The following is a 19,594-nucleotide window of genomic DNA, read 5'->3' as shown; positions in this document are numbered from 1 at the left end:
CTATTTCCACAAAAAAAATAAAAAATGTCAAATTAGTAAATACGGCCTCTTTTGCTCATAGAACAGTACATTATTTATTTATATTATTGGTATCAGTCATTGACAGTCATTTCTTCCTATTTTTAAGTTATTTCTCATATCTTTCCTGTTTAATTTGTGTTTACAAAGCCTAAAAGCAAACAGAAATGTATATCTATTCACAATGTTCCAATGTTCAATGCCAAAACACACAAGTAAACCGTTAATCGCAAGTATTTGTATGACAATTCATCGTCAACCAAACTTTGAGAATCATGACAGCCCCCACTAAGTGTTATCATGCAAGTTAGTCCATCATCTCACCAGGGAAGAGGTCGGTGCATCTCATGAACGCCTCCCAGTAGACTAGGCCCAGAGCGTACATGTCCACCTGTTTGAGGGCCGACTCGCAGTCTCTGAGGTTCACTGCACCTTCCAGCACCTCTGGGGCCATGTAGCGCACCGTCCCCACCTAAACAAACAACAATGCGTTATGTGGTTGAACCTGACACATGCTGATACTCTGCACCTAAATCTCATGTACAACGTGCTGATTTTCTTCTTGCACCTTAATGTATATGAACTGTACAGTAGTATGCTTATGCCTAATCTCATGTTCTGTGCATACTGTACCAGATGGATATGCTACTGTATGTGCAATCTGGGAACCCATCGCCAAATGAAAAGGAAAAACAGCGCCCTCTGCTGTTTTTTACTATCTCAGTTGGCTCTGGGAGGAAGTTGACGTAGCACCCGTGCGCAAGGAAACCGGGGTTTTGATCTGCCTTCAGCCTTTCACTTCCGGTGGTGCGACTATGTTTTCATTCCACTAACAATATTTCTACACAGAACACTAACACCACTTCTCCCAGAGAACATGGATCGTTTTGGTTATAAGCCCACTTGTTTCTATGATGAAAGAGCAAGTTAAAATGTGAATATCTTTCCGTGGTTTTGTCTGCTCCGAGGACGCTATTGTTAAATGAGTTTAGGTTTGTTTCTAAGTGGGGAAGGATCGGCAGACACGTAAATCCCGCCCACTACATTTGATTGGGTAAAGCGCGGCCTGCTTCCTGATCTGAAGGCACGCCCACTTGTAGGCCAGTGCGTACGCGATATGACGAACCCCCCCGACAGATTCAAACGCAGAGCAGAATATGTTCTTGAGAGATTACTGTATGTGTAAATATGTAGATACTTTTTGTTTTTGATTCTTTCTTTTCCCCCTTGGTCTCCCTTTGCGGCCGGATTTTACAAACGCTGGCTTTTTAACATTTTCGTTTTCTTTAGTATCATAGTAGCTACAAAATGAAATACTGGTTGTGCTGTTTGACCCACCAGTTTCTGTAATACGGCTTATAGAATCACGTGTTTGTGGAAATTATAGTTCAGAGAAAACAGCCTTTCCCTCTCTCTAATATAATTGTCTGTGTGTGTGTGTGTGTGTGTGTGTGTGTGTGTGTCTGTGTGTGTGTGTGTGTGTGTGTGTGTGTGTGTGTGTGTGTGTGTGTGCGTGCGTGTGTGCGTGCGTGCGTGTGTACGTGCGTGTGTGTGTGTATGCGTGTGTGTGTGTGTGCGTGTGTGCGTGTGTGCGTGTGAGACCTCAGAGATAGCAGCGTTGTCCTCGTCTCCCGGTCGCAGGAGTCTCTGTCCCGTCAGTTTCATGGACAGACCGAAGTCTGTGAGGACGCAGGACAGGTCGTTCCTCACCAACACGTTACGACTGTTCAGGTCCCTGTGGGACACCGCCGGCTTGTACTGGTCTGGAGACAGCAGAGAGAGAGAGAGAGAGAGAGAGACTGTGAAAAATGATTTATTTATGGGATTTCAGGGATCTAAACCAAAGACAAATACAGTGCCTAGTGAAAGTATTCACCCCCCTTCACCTTTTCCACATTTTGTTATGTTACAGCCTTATTCAAAAATGTATTACATAATTCTTTTGCCCAGAATTCCACACACAATGTTGCATAATGAAAAAAATGTTTAAGATTTTGCAATAGTATTAAAAATAGAAAATTACATCACATGCATAAAAGTATTCACACCCTACTCAATATTTTGTTGAAGCACCTCTGGCAGCAATAAGAGCCTCAATTGTTCTTGAGTATGATGAGTATGAAAAAAATGAACGTTATTATTAAACATAACAAAAAGTGAAGGCTGCTGTGTGTCCATAGAGCCTATTCTACTGTTCATTGTGTTATATAGACAATGAGGCTCCTGCAAGCCACAAGTCACTCTGTCTACAAACTCCTGCACCTGAAACCTTTTAAAAGGATTTCTATGGTTGAAAATAGAAAATATTTATGTGCTTTAACTGAAGTGTTCAGAGGCTGCAGTTCATGCTGAACACCACCAGGGGATGCCATGACCTGTATATCTTTTATTCTCTCTCTCTCCCTCTTCTCTCTCTCTCTCACTCTCTCTCCCCCCCTCTCTCTCTCTCTCTCCCCCTCTCTTTCCTATCATCTTTCTCTGTTTGCCCCTTTGCCTCTTTGTTTCTCTTTCTCATCTGTCCATCTCCTCCTCCTCCTCCTCTTTCTCTGTCTATATATATCCTCTCTTCTTCTCCTCCATTCATCACAGGCCTTCCTCCCCTCTTCCAACTACACTGGGCGTCCCCCAGTGTGCACATGGATACCAGCGTGTGTGTGTGTGTGTGTGTGTGTGTGTGTGTGTGTGTGTGTGTGTGTGTGTGTGTGTGTGTGTGTGTGTGTGTGTGTGTGTGTGTGTGTGTGTGTGTGTGTGTGCGCGCGCGCACGTGTGTGCTTGTATTACTGTACTTATGCCAAATGTCTACCAATACCAAAGGTATTACAGTTGCATTAGAGAATTAGACATAGTTAGGACCATTTTCCTGGTCCTCACAACAGCAATGGTTGTTTTATGGTTAAATATATATATTTTTTAGACATACTTACTGTACTTACCTACTTACTATTAGGATAAGATTCAGTTTTGGGGAGTTTTTTCTTCTTTCTACTTAGTTGTGCGGCGATCTCACACAACAACAACATGTCGCAGCGTTTTTTTTTTGCTACACTTTCAGCTTTTTTTCAATGCCATCCTAAAACGTTGATGCCCTCACAGGTATAGTAATACCAACGTGTGTGTGTGTGCGTGTGTGTGTGTGTGTGTGTGTGTGTGTGTGTGTGTGTGTGTGTGTACCTCCTCTGTACACTTCAGTGTGGAGGAAGGCCAGTCCTTTGGTAACAGAGTGAGCCATTCTGCAGCACGTCAACCAGTCCAACGTATGACCTGATAGGTAGAGAGACAAAGAACCCTGGAGAGAGAGAGAGAGAGAGAGAGAGAGAGAGAGAGAGAGAGAGAGAGAGAGAGAGAGAGAGAGAGAACAGGAAATAAGAAAAAATAAGTACATGCACGTGTAAACACACACACACACACACACACACACACACACACACACACACACACACACACACACACACACACACACACACACACACACACACACACACACACACACACACACACACACACACACACACACACACGTAAACAAGCAGTTAAGCTGGTAATTACATTTGGCCTACAAACGCAAGCTACCATTCATGCAATTTAACCAGGCTCTGTTTGTGTGTGTGTGTGTGTGTGTGTGTGTGTGTGTGTGTGTATGTGTGTGTGTGTGTGTGTGTGCGTGTGTGCGTGCGTGTGCGTGTGTGTGTGTGTGTGTGCATGTGTGCGTGTGTGTGTGTTTGAGAGTGTAGCCTTCAGTTTGAGTGCTGTAACGTACACTTAGGCTACTGTATATTTTTATGTAAGGATTACATAATATTGTATGTATTGTTATGTAGGGATTACATTTACTGTACAGTATACAATATGTACAGTATATGATTTTTGTGAAGGACATGTACTTTACAATGAAATGTACTGTATCCTGTATTCAAATTGCTTAAAGGGTGGGTGGGTGGTCCTGATGGGTGGACCGTCACAAACGTAACGTCCGTACTTGCGTGACTGACCGTTGCTCCGATCCGCAGCAAACTTGGAGCAAACACTGTTCAGGAGTCTGCCATGAGAACAGTCACACCAGGGGCCATGTTTTACAACCCAGCTTACTGTCTGGGTTGGGAATAGAGGAACAAAAACTCCCCATTGCAGTTAGAGCTGCAGATTCACTCCCAATTGTCCGCCGTAACCTGAAGACTCAGCTCTTCAGACTCCACTTTAGCCCATAGCACTTGACCTAGTTTTGACGACCATGCAGAACTTATGCAGGTTATGGTTAAAATGTAATTTAGATGAGCATGTTATTTAGAAAGATGCCAGGTTCATTGTGTACCTGGTGTCCTTTAGTTTCAATTATTGTTATTTTGATAATGAATTGTTTAGACCATTGGTTCTCAAAGTGGGGTCCAGGGACCCCCAGGGGTCCTTAAGGGAGTTACAGGGGGTCCCCAGCTAAATGATGGATAGTTAGGAGCCAAATGGACCCTTATGGGTCTGTAACTCTGAGAGTGTACAAATGGAACCAAATGGACCCTAACGGGTCCATTTGGTTCCATTTGCACACTCTCAGAGTTAAATTAACATTGATTTTACAATATAAATTGGGGGTCCCAGATTTAGAAATGCCATTAAATGGGGTCCATAACCTAATGCATGTCAAACTGGTGGTCCTTGAAATTAAAATGGTTGAGAATCACTGTGACTAGAGAGTCCCTGGCTGGTATATCTTTTCAAATGGGGGTCCGTGGGCTAATAAGTGTCAATTTGGGGGTCCTTGACATGAAAAAGTTTGAGAACCACTGGTTTAGACTGCTGGGTTCTTATTTTACCTGATTCACTGTCTCTCTGATGTGTTAACATTGCTTACTGTAAGTCGCTCTGGATAAGACCATCTGCTACATGCCTACATTGTAAATTGTACTGTGTCAGGGGCCTCTCTGTCACACGCGTGGCCCCTGGTGTGACTGTTCTCGGTGTTTGTGCCACGTTGGGAGCGGATCAGAGCAACGGTGCGCCTCGCAAGTCCAGATGTTACGGTACGTGATGGCCGCCATCCGCCGTCAGTCCACCCTCCCACCCTCTAAGCAATTTTAATATACGATGTATGAGCGTTCTTCAACAGATGAATTCGTACTGATGAATGGAACTCCTTCTGACAATAATGCAAAAATAATTTAGATTACTGTATCTCAAATAATTGCAATTATGTAATAATTGCAATTATGTAATAATTGCGACAGGCCTAGAGTCATGTTGATAGGATATTTCATTAGTGAGAAAACACTGCTGACTGGAGCCCCCCCACACACACACACACACACACACACACACACACACACACACACACACACACACACACACACACACACACACACACACACACACACACACACACACACACACACACACACACACACACACACACACACACACACTCTACAGGCCTGTGTGCTTCCAGACAGGAAGTAGCATGCAGGCGCCAATTACACAATGTATTGAATAACAAAGCTAAGGAGAGAGAGAGAGAGAGAGAGAGAGAGAGAGAGAGAGAGAGAGAGAGAGAGAGAGAGAGAGAGAGAGAGAGAGAGAGAGAGAGAGAGAGAGAGAGAGAGAGAGACATTGTATGTACAGTACCGTTAGCCACTTATAGACCCGTTTCTGAGACAGCCGCCATTCAACATCAGGTGATAAATTCCCGTGTTGTCAGACATAGCCAGGAGGATCTAACTACTTCAGTGAGTGACACCGGCCCACAGCCACAACACCAGAGGGAGCGCCTACGATCTGGTACCTCCCAAACTTACTACAAACATGGGAACATTCTTATTCTACTACTCTGTCACCATAATGTGGAATGCCCTGACATCATCCATTAAAGGATGTGAATCACTGGCTTCTTTTCAGATCTGGCCTGAAAACTACAAGTGGAGATAGATATTAAATCCCATTGAAATGAGGGGTCATACACAGCCGCCGTTTTTCCTTTTTCTCATCTGTAAATATAGCTCTTTGTATCTGTTGATGACATTTATTAATGTGTTAATAATCTATGATCTGTTGATGAATTGAATATAGGACCACAATTGAAACACGTCCCCACGACTTTTTTTTATCCTTTCAGCCTAAATTTAATTTTTTACTAATAAAGTATTCAATGAATGAATGAATCAATCAATCAAGCAATCAACCAGAAGAGCAGTCTCCTCCACAAAAGTTGAACTATTGCCTGCTTGAAGCTCCCAAGGCACTGCGCGTGCGCCTCCCAAAAAAAGACGTCAGGAGCGCTGAGCTCGGGTGCTGGGAAGAGGAGCACACCAGCGCGTCTTTACCATCTCTTTTGAGCTGCTGCCAGCTCAAAATGCTCTCTCTGTGGACACGGCGCCTTATGGGGCCGGCAAGGGGGCGGCAGTTCGATCCCGGGCTGGGGGGCTCCCCCAGAGTTAGTGTCGAAGTGTCCTTGAGCAAGACGCCGAACCCCTAATTGCACCCGATGAGCAGGTTGGTGCCTTGCATGGTTTCCTCCGCCATCGGTGTATGAATGTGTGTGTGTGTGTGAATGGGTGAATGTTATGCACAATCTATGTAGAGCGCTTTATGCAAAAATAAGTGTGATTATCTCATATAATAGGCTCTATGCACAGCAGCCATATTGGAAAGAAATTGGGCCTCTTCATTACTTCCTTCACAGGTGTTACCAATGATACTAATGAAGGCTCTGTTCCATTCTGGTCAAACAGAGTCAGGGTGCTGATAGTGTAGCCTGGTAAACCCTCCCTCCGGAAATCTCATTTCCATTTGATTCCAGGAGTGAGTCTGGCCTGATCGCCCATTCTGCAATATTGGCTGTGGGCTAGAGTTGGGCGGGAGTAATACCGTTGACTGACAACCCCTTCAGCCAATGATCGTTTTTCCCCTTCAGCCAATCAGCAGTTCACCAGACTAATCTGACGCAACGGGACTTTTGAGACGGCCATGCCCAAAATAGGTTGCCTTATTCGGATACATGCCTGTCACTGCCCGCCCCTGCTGGTTCTCTAAATTTTTTTTTTTAAATAGGCTCTGTCATGATTAATTGACCACATATATGAAGTTAAACAACTAAATTCTATCCAAACGATATCTTAAAACTAAATTCCGTGCCTCAAAAAAGAAGTTAGAGAGCGTTTTAAAACCGAAAGTAAAAAGTGTAACTGGCCACAGGAACAATGGCGGATGGTTCCATTTTTGTCGGCTGCACTCGGTCCCATTCGGGCTATCTGAGTACTTCTTCCATCACTGGTAACACCTGTGAAAGTATATGGCTGCTGCTGTGCATATAGAGCCTATATTGCGATCAGGTCGATTATGTAATAGTTAGTGACAGGCCTATAGTGACTTGTAGCTGTGCGTTCAGAGACAGCCTTACGTGCGGGTAATGCTCCAGGACCAGCAGGTACTCCATCCGCCCGTCCGCGGTCATCCTGTCGTCGGCGGCGATGAAGCGGGCGATGTTGTCGTGCTCCCGCAGCAGCGGCAGGCGGTAGATGGAGCGCTCGTTGACGTAGTTCTGCCGGTTGGCGTAGCTGAACAGCTTCACCGCCACAGAGCGCTCGTCCAGACTGCCGCGGTACACCGAGCCGTAACGACCACGACCGATCAGCTAACACGCACATGCACGCGCGCACGCACACACACACACACACACACGGACACACACACACACACACAGTACAAGATGTTAGAACACAAATACAAGACATACTAGAACAGTGGTTCCCAAACCTTATAGCTCGAGATATTTTATGTTTTCCCAAACTAGTGAAAATAGCTGATCTACAAGCTCACGACGCGCTGCGGAGCAACGCTGTGTAAGCTTGTAGATCGGCTATTTTCACTTCTTCTTAAAAGTTTGGAATTTTGTGTGGAATTTCTTTTAATTTGTTTTATTTTATTTATGAAATTCCTTTGAAAAATTTATTCGTTTTTAATGTACGGTATACAAAACTGTGAATATTTATATTTTTACTTTTTGAAAATCTTTTGAAATATTTTATTTAAGAAAAAAAATACAGGAATATTTACTTGCGACCCATCTTTTTTACTCATAACATATCCATATCCATACCACATAACATTACCTATATATATATATGACCTATATAAAGCAAAACTAACTATATAGATATTATTTATAATAATAACACATAGTAGATTGTAAGCCACCAGCGTTACGACATTACTGTGAAGGAGATTGTTGTTATGTTGACGTCAGTCATCATAACACATGTGGATTTACACACCGTTTAATTCTAAGCCTTGTTGATATTAGAATCCTTTACAGGTGTACACGTACTTACTACTTACAGTATGTAGTTCATGTGAGCTGCATGTTTTCGCCCGTCTGTGTTTATGAAACGTAGTGACGGCGTATATAGTCCATTTGTTTATCATATCCATATGGAGTCATATGGTCACTGAGAGTGCAGCATTTCTCATTGTTGTTACGTACGCTGTCCCGTACATCATTGTGCTTATGCTTCGCTGTAAATATCTCAAGATGAAATTCAAACCAGATTGATCTTTAGGTGAGGTTTTAGCTGTGGCTGCAGTTAGTAGCCTGTTGTGTGCTTATTGCCTCAGCCACTGCGGCAACTGCCAGCGTTAATCTATTCAAACTGGGAACTCTGTAATTTTTTGATTCCTGTCTGCTATTAAAAAATAGCAGATATACATGCTCATAGGGCGGCACTGAGTGCCGCCCTATGAGCTTTTAGATCTGCTATTTTTTGGGGAAACCGCGTGACTTTGAATATATATATTTTTAAAGCGAACATTTGTAACTCAAATCTTTGATTCTGGGGATTCTACAAATGTATTCTAAAACTAATGTTGCTATAATATCAGTGGTCCAAATATGTATTTGGCCGTGGACCCCCATCTCAAAATATTTTGTTCCAGGGACCCCTAGAAGTCGTAACAGAGTGAAAAATGTTCGCTTTAAAAAGTATTCAAAGATTTGCACAAATTTGCACGATTTTTAAAAAAAAGCCAAACTACAAGTTCATAGCACGGCACTATGAGCTTGTATACAGTATCTGCTATTTTTGAAATAGCCAAAGAAATCTTAAAATGACACACAGATGCGTTCCCGGTCTTAAAGGGTTAATAATTGAGTTTCATTTATATGTCGATAGTCGTAAACGATAACGCTTTGATCGCTTTCAGAGGGATTTAATGAACGATAGAAACACTGACAGCCAATCAAAATGTGTGTGTGTGTGTGTGTGTGTGTGTGTGTGTGTGTGTGTGTGTGTGTGTGTGTGTGTGTGTGTGTGTGTGTTTACCTCCAGCAGTTTGAGGTTGTCCAGGTCTAGAGAAGGTTCTGTGGTCGCTGCCTCCAATGAGTCCAGATTATGTAGACCCTGTTTACCGTTGCCTACACACACACACACACGCGCGCGCGCGCACACACACACACACACACACACACACACACACACACACACACACACACACACACACACACACACACACACACACACACACACACACACACACACACACACACACACACACACACACACACACACACACACACACACACACACACACACAGTATTAAACATACCGTTATGTTCGGGGATTAACTTGTGCCGGAGCTGGCCAGAGCTCGGCTCCGGAACATGCCTGCCGCGCTCTAGGAAATCTAGAAAATGTTCTGTCACCTCAAAGGCACATACAATACAACATGCTTTTATTTTAGGCTATTTATTATCAATTCAACTTTCACATTTTTCCCCTCAATGTCCCTTCCTGCAATGGAAAAGGAACGTGGATGAAATGACACAGAGTTACGCTTGTGAATCGCCACAATTTAAACGCTTTATCATTCGCTGTTGGAAAAATGGTGAGCTCAAGTGATCTGACTCCTCCACTCACACCATGACGAGTGATCAGGTAAACGTCTTCTCTCTCTCCTTTCCAAGTTTGAGGTCAATAAATAAAAAGTAACGCAGAGGCGCATCTCTCGTAGTCTGTCTGTGTTGTTAACCGAGCTGGGCAGTGCGTATCTGTCTGTGTTCTGTGACTTTGTGCCTGACAAAGTGAGAGTGAGTAGACCTAGTATTTAATACGGTTTATAAACCGCGTTCCTAGTGAACATGCCATGGTTTCATAAATGCACTTCGCATGTCTGTGACTGTGTCACTGTCTGTGAAAGTGAAAGCACTCACAATTGACGAGAAAGGGAGAGGGAGGGAGATAGATAGATAGAGAGATACACAGAGAGAGAGAGAGAGAGAGAGAGAGAGAGAGAGAGAGAGAGAGAGAGAGATGTCTCTACGCACCCCTCCTGTTTTTGTCGGATTACATTTCTTTTTTTTAATTAGCGTTCTTCTATTGCTACATTCTTGTAGCAATAGTTCTTATTAAATGCATTATTAAATTTGATGTGGAAACAGTAGCCCTTACGCTGTTATTTGGCCTAGCTTTCTGGGGCTATTATATGGTTAAATCAATTAATTTTATTTTATGACAAATATATAAAAAGTCAGGCATACCCCGAGGGCTTATATTAATAATTTACAAATTAAGCACTGTGCCGACATTACAGGGTCTTGTCCAGTGTATTTAATTGTTCTGCGTGCGTGTGTGCGTGTGTGCGTGCGTGTGTGTGTGTGTGCGTGTGTTACCTGTCAACATGCGGTATCCAAAGAACAGTGCGGCGATGAGCAGCGCTACTATGGCGACAGACACCAGGGCGATGACCACTGTCTCCTCTCTGGGCAACGGCTGTGGGTCTGCAACCATGACATCACTATTACATCACTGTGACATCACCCTCACACCACCAATGATCACATCACATATTATCACATATCAGTCAGAAATGTTAAACATGTTGCATGAAATCACAACTTGCATTTGGTCACAAATGTGGAAAAGTTTCAAAAATAGCAAAAATAGCCAATCTACAAGCTCATGGTCTCGTCTAAAGCAGTGGTTTTCAACCCTTTTCATATCAAGGTCCATTATTTATTCGGCATTTGTACCACAGAACCACCATTTGATGAGATTTAGCCTCTCAGACCCAATACTTAGAATACTTTGTCGTTATCGTTGGATAAGATTTTCTCCACAATTCCATGCTGTACTGATGTGGTAATAGGAGAGATAACAGGCAAACGTTGATCAAAATAACAATAATTTAACTCAGGAGTTAAAGATCTATAAGGGTCCATTTGGTTACCAACTCTCCATCATTTAGCTGGGGACCAAACAGTGGGTCGGAGCATTACATTTTCTACAATTTCTAACAAATATTATTTTAAAAAACCTTTTGAATTTCCCCCCCCCCCCCAATCATTTCTGAAATGTTGAAACAAATCAAAAGAAGTTCCATAAATAAATAAAAGCCTGATAGTGAAATGAGCAGATCTACAAGTGTGCCACATGCAGGGATACAGTGACAGTGGCCTTCCAGAGAACCCTGTCTCAGCATCCTCACACGATGGCAGCAGTAACACTGTGTGTGTACCACATGCAGGGATACAGTATGTCAGCAGTAGCAGCATGCAACACACACAACCATCTGCTAGAATGCACCAAGCATCATGGATGAGAAAAATCACTTCAAACTATAGGACCTGGGTATTGCCTACTACACCATAGTGGTGGGAAAAAAAGTTAATTTCAGTGAACGAACGATTTTGTTCACGTTCACGGCAACGATTCGTTCAAATGATTCGTTCACATTCTCGTTCAGTAGCGCTATTTTCTAGTGTTCAAAATGTACTCGAGTAAAAGTACAAAAGTATTGGCATCAAAATATACTTAAAGAACCAAAAGTAAAAGTACTAACATATTTGAAAATAGCCGATCTACAAGCTCTCAACGCGTCGCGATGCGACGCGTTGTGAGCTTGTAGATCTGCTAGTTTCAAATAGCCTAGGTACAAAATAGGGCTAAAGTGGTTAATGTATGTTTTATAATGTGTGTAAAACACCATCCCAGGAGCGTTTTTTTTTTAACGTCGCGCGTGAACGTAACAGTTTCAGAAAGTGAACGAGCTCGTTCACGTTCGCGGCAATGAACTAGTTCTTTTGAACGAATCGATCATGAACGACACATCACTACTACACCAATGATTCTCAACCTGTGGGCCAGGGTGTGCAGTGAGGAAATTACAAGTGGGCCCCAAAATAATTGTCCAGGGCAGCCGTGCCCTATACACACACACACACACACACTCAAGGAACTTAAACACACACACACACCACACAGCTGAGTCAAATGACTAATTGACATCACCAGCTGGATTCAAAAGTGACAGTTCAACAGCGTTGTGTTGCATATTTCCTTTATGACATTCTAAAGTAAAACACAATGATTGAAAGAGTTATGTTTATGTTTATTTGTTCACACCGTGGTGAAGCTGAGTTATTTGCGGGGTAACCTCTCTCTCCTCTGCACTGCAGTGCTGGCAATCCTGTATGATTGGAAGGGACCAGGCACTGTAGAGGAGGAGGGGTGTCTGTTCATGTTATTTAGCATTTTTGCTTGTATGTGTTTGGCGCCTGAAATAGTTATTGAATGGTATATTGCCCATCTTTCACCGCAGGCTGAAAACCCACCTCTTCAGGAAACAGAAAACCTCTTTGCCTGGCCTACTTGTTGTTAACTAGTTGTACGAACTCTTGTTTTATTGTTGTATTGTTTTATTGGATCTGGTTTAGTCGATACACTTATTTGTTTTAGCTCGTGCTCATTTGATTTTGCTATTTTGTCTCATCTGTTTAAGAAAGTAGGTAGCTGATATATTGCACTTTTACCTTAGCGCTAGGTATACTCTTGGTTGCTTGTTTTTGCAGGAAATGCACTTAAGACTTCTGGTGATTAGTAGTTTCGTTCCCTACCTATGTTGAATGCACTTATTGTAAGTCGCTTTGGATAAAAGCGTCTGCTAAATGACTGTAATGTAATGTAATGTAATTGAAAATAAGTTTGAAAAGCAGTAGGTCAGACTCATTTTAGATCGACTCATGGGCCTTGGTTTTCCTGTTGTTTGAGTTACTGACACCAATTACTACCATTGTGCTTGGTTTGTCCCACCTGTGTAAGTGCAGACATGCTGTGGGTCAGTGGTTCTCAACCAGTGGTCCGGGGACCACCAGTGGTCCTTGAGGAGTTTCCAGGTGGTCCCCAGCTAAATGATGGAGAGCTGGTTCCCACCAAATGGACCCTTATAGCTCTTAACTCTTGAGAGGGTAAAATTACACTCTCAAGAGTGAAATTATTGTTAAACATCTGCATTACTTAATTTACAAGACGTCATACACAATTAGAGAATGTAGAGGGATTGTTATTTTGACAAAATGTTATCCAACGATAACTAAATATAATATAGTTTTGGTGTCTGAGAGTCTAAATCTCATCAAACGGTGGTTCCGTGGCTCAAATGACGAATAAATAACGGACGTTGATATGAAAATGGTTGAAAACCACTGCTGTAGGTGAAGAGAGGTTCAGTTTAGCTGGAGGCTAGCTAGGGACAACGTAAGGGGAGAGCGCTGCCTGTTAGCCTGTATCACCAGTTCCTGTTTTGTTGTTTTCCTTAAGTGTAGTTTTCAAGGGTGTATTCCTTATTTCCTATTTTTGGAATGTTTACTTTTGGCCAGTCTTATTTTTTTTGTATTTGTCGCCGGCTTACACTGTCTGTACATTTTTTGGGAGGTAAAATAAAATACCTGAAATCTGTATTTGTGGACCTGTCTACTTTTGGAGCCTTGAACCGTAGGCCAGCCGTTTCACAATCGGCATCGGGAATTATTCAGCCGATGTGTCCTGATTTTAACTACTTTCAACCTACTTTAAGTTCCTATTTCAGTATCGCAATGAAAAGTCACTTCTCAAGTTTTTGAAGAAAGAACTACCATGACATTTGTTACTAAATAAATAATAATGCTATATTATATCATTACAATCTTGGTGTTTTTGCCAATTATTTGGGGCCTCACTTGCAATATCCTCACAGCCCACCAGGGCGGCCCCAGCCCACATGTTGAGGATTGCTGGATCAGAACAAAAGGGTGAAAACATGGATAATGTGTCAGACTGTCCCATCTGAACCCCACGCTCCTGTTCAAACCACTTACACATGAGGCAAGAGATTGTCATCATCCTGTGTGTGTGTGTGTGTGTGTGTGTGTGTGTGTGTGTGTGTGTGTGTGTGTGTGTGTGTGTGTGTGTGTGTGTGTGTGTGTGTGTGTGTGTGTGTGTGTGTGTCTCCAGACAGTCTGTCTGCAGGGCGTGTCTGCACACGCTCAACTTAAAAGACAATTAAACACATACACAGTCGGTTGTACATGCTCACACACACACACACACACACACACACACACACACACACACACACACACACACACACACACACAGACACACACACACAGACACACACACACACAGCCACACACACACACACACACACACACACACACACACACACACACACACACACACACACACACACACACGCACGTACACACATGCGTACACACTCATACACATAACATCCTGTCTCACCTCACACAGTCATTAAGAAAACCAAAAGGAATGCAAACAAACGGCATGCACGAACGTGCGAGTGGGCGTGCACACACACACACACACACACACACACACACACACACACACACACACACACACACACACACACACACACACAGCGTAACAAGTATTTCCTGTGTATCCTCCCATGAATACAATAACCTACACAACAATCACTGTCTGTGTCTCTAATTCCAGCTCTAATTCTCTCTCTCTCCCTTTCTCTCTCTCTCTCTCTCTCTCTCTCTCTCTCTCTCTCTCTCTCTCTCTCTCATGACCAGATCAATACTAGGCAGGTAAAAATGTCCGTTACATTTGGGCCATTATTTTACTTTTTGGACGACGTCATGCAGCGATAAACAGCATCCCTCTGGGATATAGGATATACTGTGTGTGTGTGTGTGTGTGTGTGTGTGTGTGTGTGTGTGTGTGTGTGTGTGTGTGTGTGTGTGTGTGTGTGTGTGTGTGTGTGTGTGTGTGTGTGTGTGTGTGTGTGTGTGTGTGTGCACGTCAACACCACCCCCATTAAGCAGGGCACCTTGCCATAACTCCACTGCAAGAAATATGTCTGAGTTCAGTTGTATAGAAGTACCTGACACTAAAACTTGGTTCTGATTTAGAACCGTTACTGTTACTATCTACAGTATGTAACACAAGGTGTTTGGTATGAAAACGCACATCTTTTATTGAACCACATATATTATCCTACTGTACATCTTAACATAAATACATGTCTGACTTTCTTTTTTTTCTCCACGATTTTCTAACCCTATTTTTTCACCCAGTGCCAACGCCTAAGCTTGTAATCCTGGGCGCTACTCATCCCTCTTTCACAGGAAGGAATACCAGCACTCACTTAAGTCCATTTAGGTTCTTACTTATTCAGGTCTTATGCCCCCAGCAGCAGCTCATACAGACGGACGTTTCGGCCCACAGGCCTTCCTCAGCTACTCTCCCTCTGCCAGCCTGGTCATACTGAGCACTCCGGGGGTGGGGGGGGGGGGCACTTACAGACAGGCAGAGCGGAGGTGGGTGAGACGGGCGGTATGGCAGACAGGTCCTCGGTGTAGTTAAGGTTACACGAGTGTGTGTGTGTGTCGTGGCGTGTGTGTGTGTGTGTGTGCGCACGCGTGTGTTTGACTCACAGAGAGGCAGAGCAGAGGTGGGTGAGACGGGCGGTATGGCAGACAGGTCCTCGGTGTAGTTGAGGTTGCACATGTCTCGGCTGCAGCAGCAGAAGCGGTACGTCCCGTTCTGCACCAGGGACGGCGTGGCCGTCACCAGGCAACGGTCGCCATGGCACTCCTGCTGGTCGCCGATGTGTGTCCAACAACCTGGGGGGGGGGGGGGTAAATAATAATCATATAAATATCATATTAGGCTCCACTTCATAAACAAATCGTCGCTGTCGGGCAGAAACCTCTTATCTCCATATTTTAACTTTTTGTGTTTTTTGGTACATTAATGCCCTACTTGATCATACTTCAGCGTCACACAAAAGCATCAAAAGTTGAAGATCTGTACGTCTATATTTTCGCACGGAATCCTCCGTGACGTAAATACCCTTATTTGGACTGGTAACGTGATGATGTTTCTAAACCAGTGGTTCTCAAACTTTTTCGTGTCAAGGACCCCCAAAATGATACGTATTTGGCTGCGGACCCCCATCTCAAAAACATTTTGTGCCAGGGATTTTCTCAAAAATAGCAGATCTACAAGAGCTTGTAGATCTGCTATTTTTGAATAGCCAACGTATAAAAGGTTAAAGTGGTTAAAACTATTGTGACGCTATATTAGCTGATTTTGCTGGGGACCCCCTGGTATCCCCCCAAGGACCCCACTTTGAGAACCAATGTTTCCCTGCTTTACACCTATTACGTGACAATAAAGTTGATTCTGATAAAACATGGTCCAGATCTTGGGCATTGTCGGGTACTTTGGGTTTGGGTGGACCCGTGAAAACTTGTGCGCGTGTGTGTGTGTGTGTGTGTGTGTGTGTGTGTGTGTGTGTGTGTGTGTGCGTGTGTGTGTGTGTGTGATTCCCACTCACCTTGTTTAACGAGGTGTATCTCCCCGTCTCTGCTCTTTTCCCACAATCCATAGCAGCGGGAGCCTTCGCCACATCGGATGGTGGCGTTCTCCCGCTGCCCCGTCACCCGGAGTTCATTGGTGGATCCGCCGCGCGACTCCTCCCACTGTGGCTGGTTGTCGGCGAACGCACACTTCCTCTGCTCCGAGTGCACGGCTACAGAGAGACACACAGCGGTTCAAATGACATCAGAATGTGATGTAATGCAGAATAACATAAATCTGATTAACATTTTTCTTTTTTTTTTTGGTTTTTACCCCTTTTCTCTCCAATTTAGTACCTATGCCAATTAAATCCTCCCCACACACATTTGTGTGTTGTCACTGCTGCTGTATCCTACTGGCTCACAGTGGTGGAAGAAGTACTCAGATATTTTAATTAAGTAAAAGTAGCAATACCACAATATATAAGTACTCTGTTACAAGTGAAAGGCCTGTGTTAATGTTACTTGAGTAAAAGTACGAAAGTATTGGCATCAAAATATACTTAAAGTACCAAAAGTAAAAGTACTAATGTTTGAAATCTCTCTTCTAATGCTGTTGTTCCTGTGTTGTTATTCCTCTGAAACTCAACTTCAGTGACAGACATCACAGTATTTATCACAAACAGCGTTAAAACAAAGGCAGTTCATTAGAACTACTAAGAGAACGAGAGTTGACGTCATGTAATTTGACTAATGGCCGTGCGCACACACACGCACAGACACACAGACACGCACACACACACACACACACACACACGCACACGCACACACGCGCACACACGCACACACGCACACACACGCACACACACACACACACACACACACACACACACACACACACACACACGCACACACGCACACACGCACACATGCACACATGCACACACACACACGCACACACACTTCACTCACATAATAGACGTCCACGAACTCTGCCCTGACACATAATTACTTGGATAATCTGTCTATCTCCTGCACCGTCCCCCTCTCAGAATGTCTCTCACTGCTGATAAGAAAACGACAGGACTTAATAAAACATATTTAGTTGAGGGACAGAAAGATAATGGACTTAAAGACGTCATGAAATAAAAAAAAAAGTTTTTGTCACACTTTTAGAGCAAATCCGTGTGGTCATAATGGAGATATGATTAACAGATGCCAAATATTTAGGAATCAATTTTTGTGTATTTGTACGTCAAAAGCCCCTAAAAGTCCAATCTTAATTACTTCCTGTCAAACGACAACGTAATGCGTGTATAGACAAATCCACAGAGCGGCAAGCATAACTGCGGTGTCAAGCGGGTGCCGGCGCTCCGCACCGCGACACCGCAGCTACAGGCAGCGCTCTGTGGATTCGTCTATACCATGCATGGGCAACTGGCGGCTCAGGGGCCACATGCGGCCCCCACCTACACTTAATGCGGCCCGCAGGTTAATATCGGGATACTGATATATTATTGATTTTAGTTACAATTCCAAACATGCAAACATGACCCGCTTGAATTACTTCAGTCTATATTAATGACTTTTTTCTGTCCAATGTATTTGTATTTAAGTTCATAATTTAACTCATTGAGTGCCATTAACGTGTTTCACGTGTTTTAGCGCTATGGTGCCACGTGCCATTAACGTGTTTCACGTGTTTTTGAAAAAAATAGAAAAAAATTAACCCAAGATATAATTATCTGAAGATTTGCAGCTCCATCCACTCCTTGTTTAACTTAGAACTGAAAAAGGCTGTATCTCGCTTCCTAAGCACTTTTTTTTTACTTTGAAAAAATAAAAAAAATAAAAATCGTAATGGCCAGAAATAGATAATAATAATTTGGGCACTCAATGAGTTAAGTATAACTAAATGCATTTGAAATTAAATTAAAATGTTACTTTTCAGGATTCCAATTCCAAAATACCCCCCAAAAAAAATCAGGATTACAATTCCAAAATATGGATGCGACGCGTTTTGAGCTTGTAGATCAGCTATGTTTGCTACTTTTGTGTGACAGATGGAGATAGGAGGTTTCTGCCCGACAGCAACACTATGCAACGTGGGCCCCTGGAGTGAGTGTGGAAATATAGTGGCCCTCCTCTCCATCATCAAAGTTGCATCACCCCCTGGTCTATACATACAGTAAGCAGGTCCACATGAAAAATCATGAATCATGATTGCATTCACCTGTGTGAGTCCCACAGCTCAATGTTCCTCCTCCACACGCAGATGATTCTCATTATGGAGACACTACAGGGCTGCTACTCTGTTGTGAATCTAATGCAAGATGACGGGCGGGCGGGCGGACCATTACAAGCGTTCGTCTTAGAAATATGTATAGTAACATACAGTAACCATAATTCCCTCACAGTGTGCTCAGTGGTGGAAAAAGTAAATTCTTTACTTAAGTAAAAGTACCAATACTGCAATATAAAAATACTCTGTTACAAGTAAAAGTCCAGAATAAAAAAAATACTTGAGTAAAAGTACAAAAGTATTGGCATCAAAGTGTACTTAAAGTACCAAAAGCAAAAGTACTAAATATTTGAAAATAGCAGATCTACAAGCTCACAACGCGTCGCGATGCGACGCGTTGTGAGCTTGTAGATCGGCTATTTTCAAATAGCCTATGTATTAAATAGGGCTAAAGTGTCATTCACTGCCACAATTATTGCTGGCCGTGTTTGCCCACTGCCAGAGATTATTCATCGAAAAAAAAAAGTACTCAGGAGCCAAGATACAGAATTTTTAAGTTTTAAGTTAACATGGAAGTGGATGGGAGTCTAGATCTTCGAAAAATCATATCTCCTTGGTCTTTGGGTCAAATTTGAAAAAAATTTAAAATTAAAATACGTTTTTTACGTCAGTGGCAGGATTGGTAAACGGGAATAATTACGTCAATTACGTTAGTGGCAGTGAATGAGTTAATGTATGTTTCATTGTATCATAATTTATATCT

At 43.0% G+C, this 19,594-nt stretch overlaps 1 protein-coding gene across 1 annotated transcript in view; it reads right to left on the bottom strand.

The window, feature by feature from the left end:
- LOC308105851 (bone morphogenetic protein receptor type-2-like) overlaps nt 1–19,594 on the bottom strand; it is a 40,096-nt gene that overhangs the window by 11,117 nt on the left and 9,385 nt on the right. Inside the window, exons 3-10 of the mRNA XM_080456775.1 lie at nt 16,628–16,822; nt 15,723–15,911; nt 10,665–10,772; nt 9,318–9,409; nt 7,400–7,633; nt 3,190–3,304; nt 1,621–1,781; nt 343–490 (exon numbers count right to left, since the gene is read on the bottom strand). Coding sequence (XP_080312901.1) covers nt 343–490; nt 1,621–1,781; nt 3,190–3,304; nt 7,400–7,633; nt 9,318–9,409; nt 10,665–10,772; nt 15,723–15,911; nt 16,628–16,822 — 1,242 coding nt within the window. The remainder of the gene's footprint in view (nt 1–342; nt 491–1,620; nt 1,782–3,189; nt 3,305–7,399; nt 7,634–9,317; nt 9,410–10,664; nt 10,773–15,722; nt 15,912–16,627; nt 16,823–19,594) is intronic.

Source organism: Gymnoscopelus braueri (genome assembly GCF_963280865.1).
Source record: "Gymnoscopelus braueri genome assembly, chromosome: 18".
Classification (NCBI taxonomy): Eukaryota; Metazoa; Chordata; class Actinopteri; order Myctophiformes; family Myctophidae; genus Gymnoscopelus; species Gymnoscopelus braueri.
The sequence above is the reverse complement of the archived record's forward strand: the minus strand, read 5'-3'. Positions and strand labels throughout refer to the sequence as shown.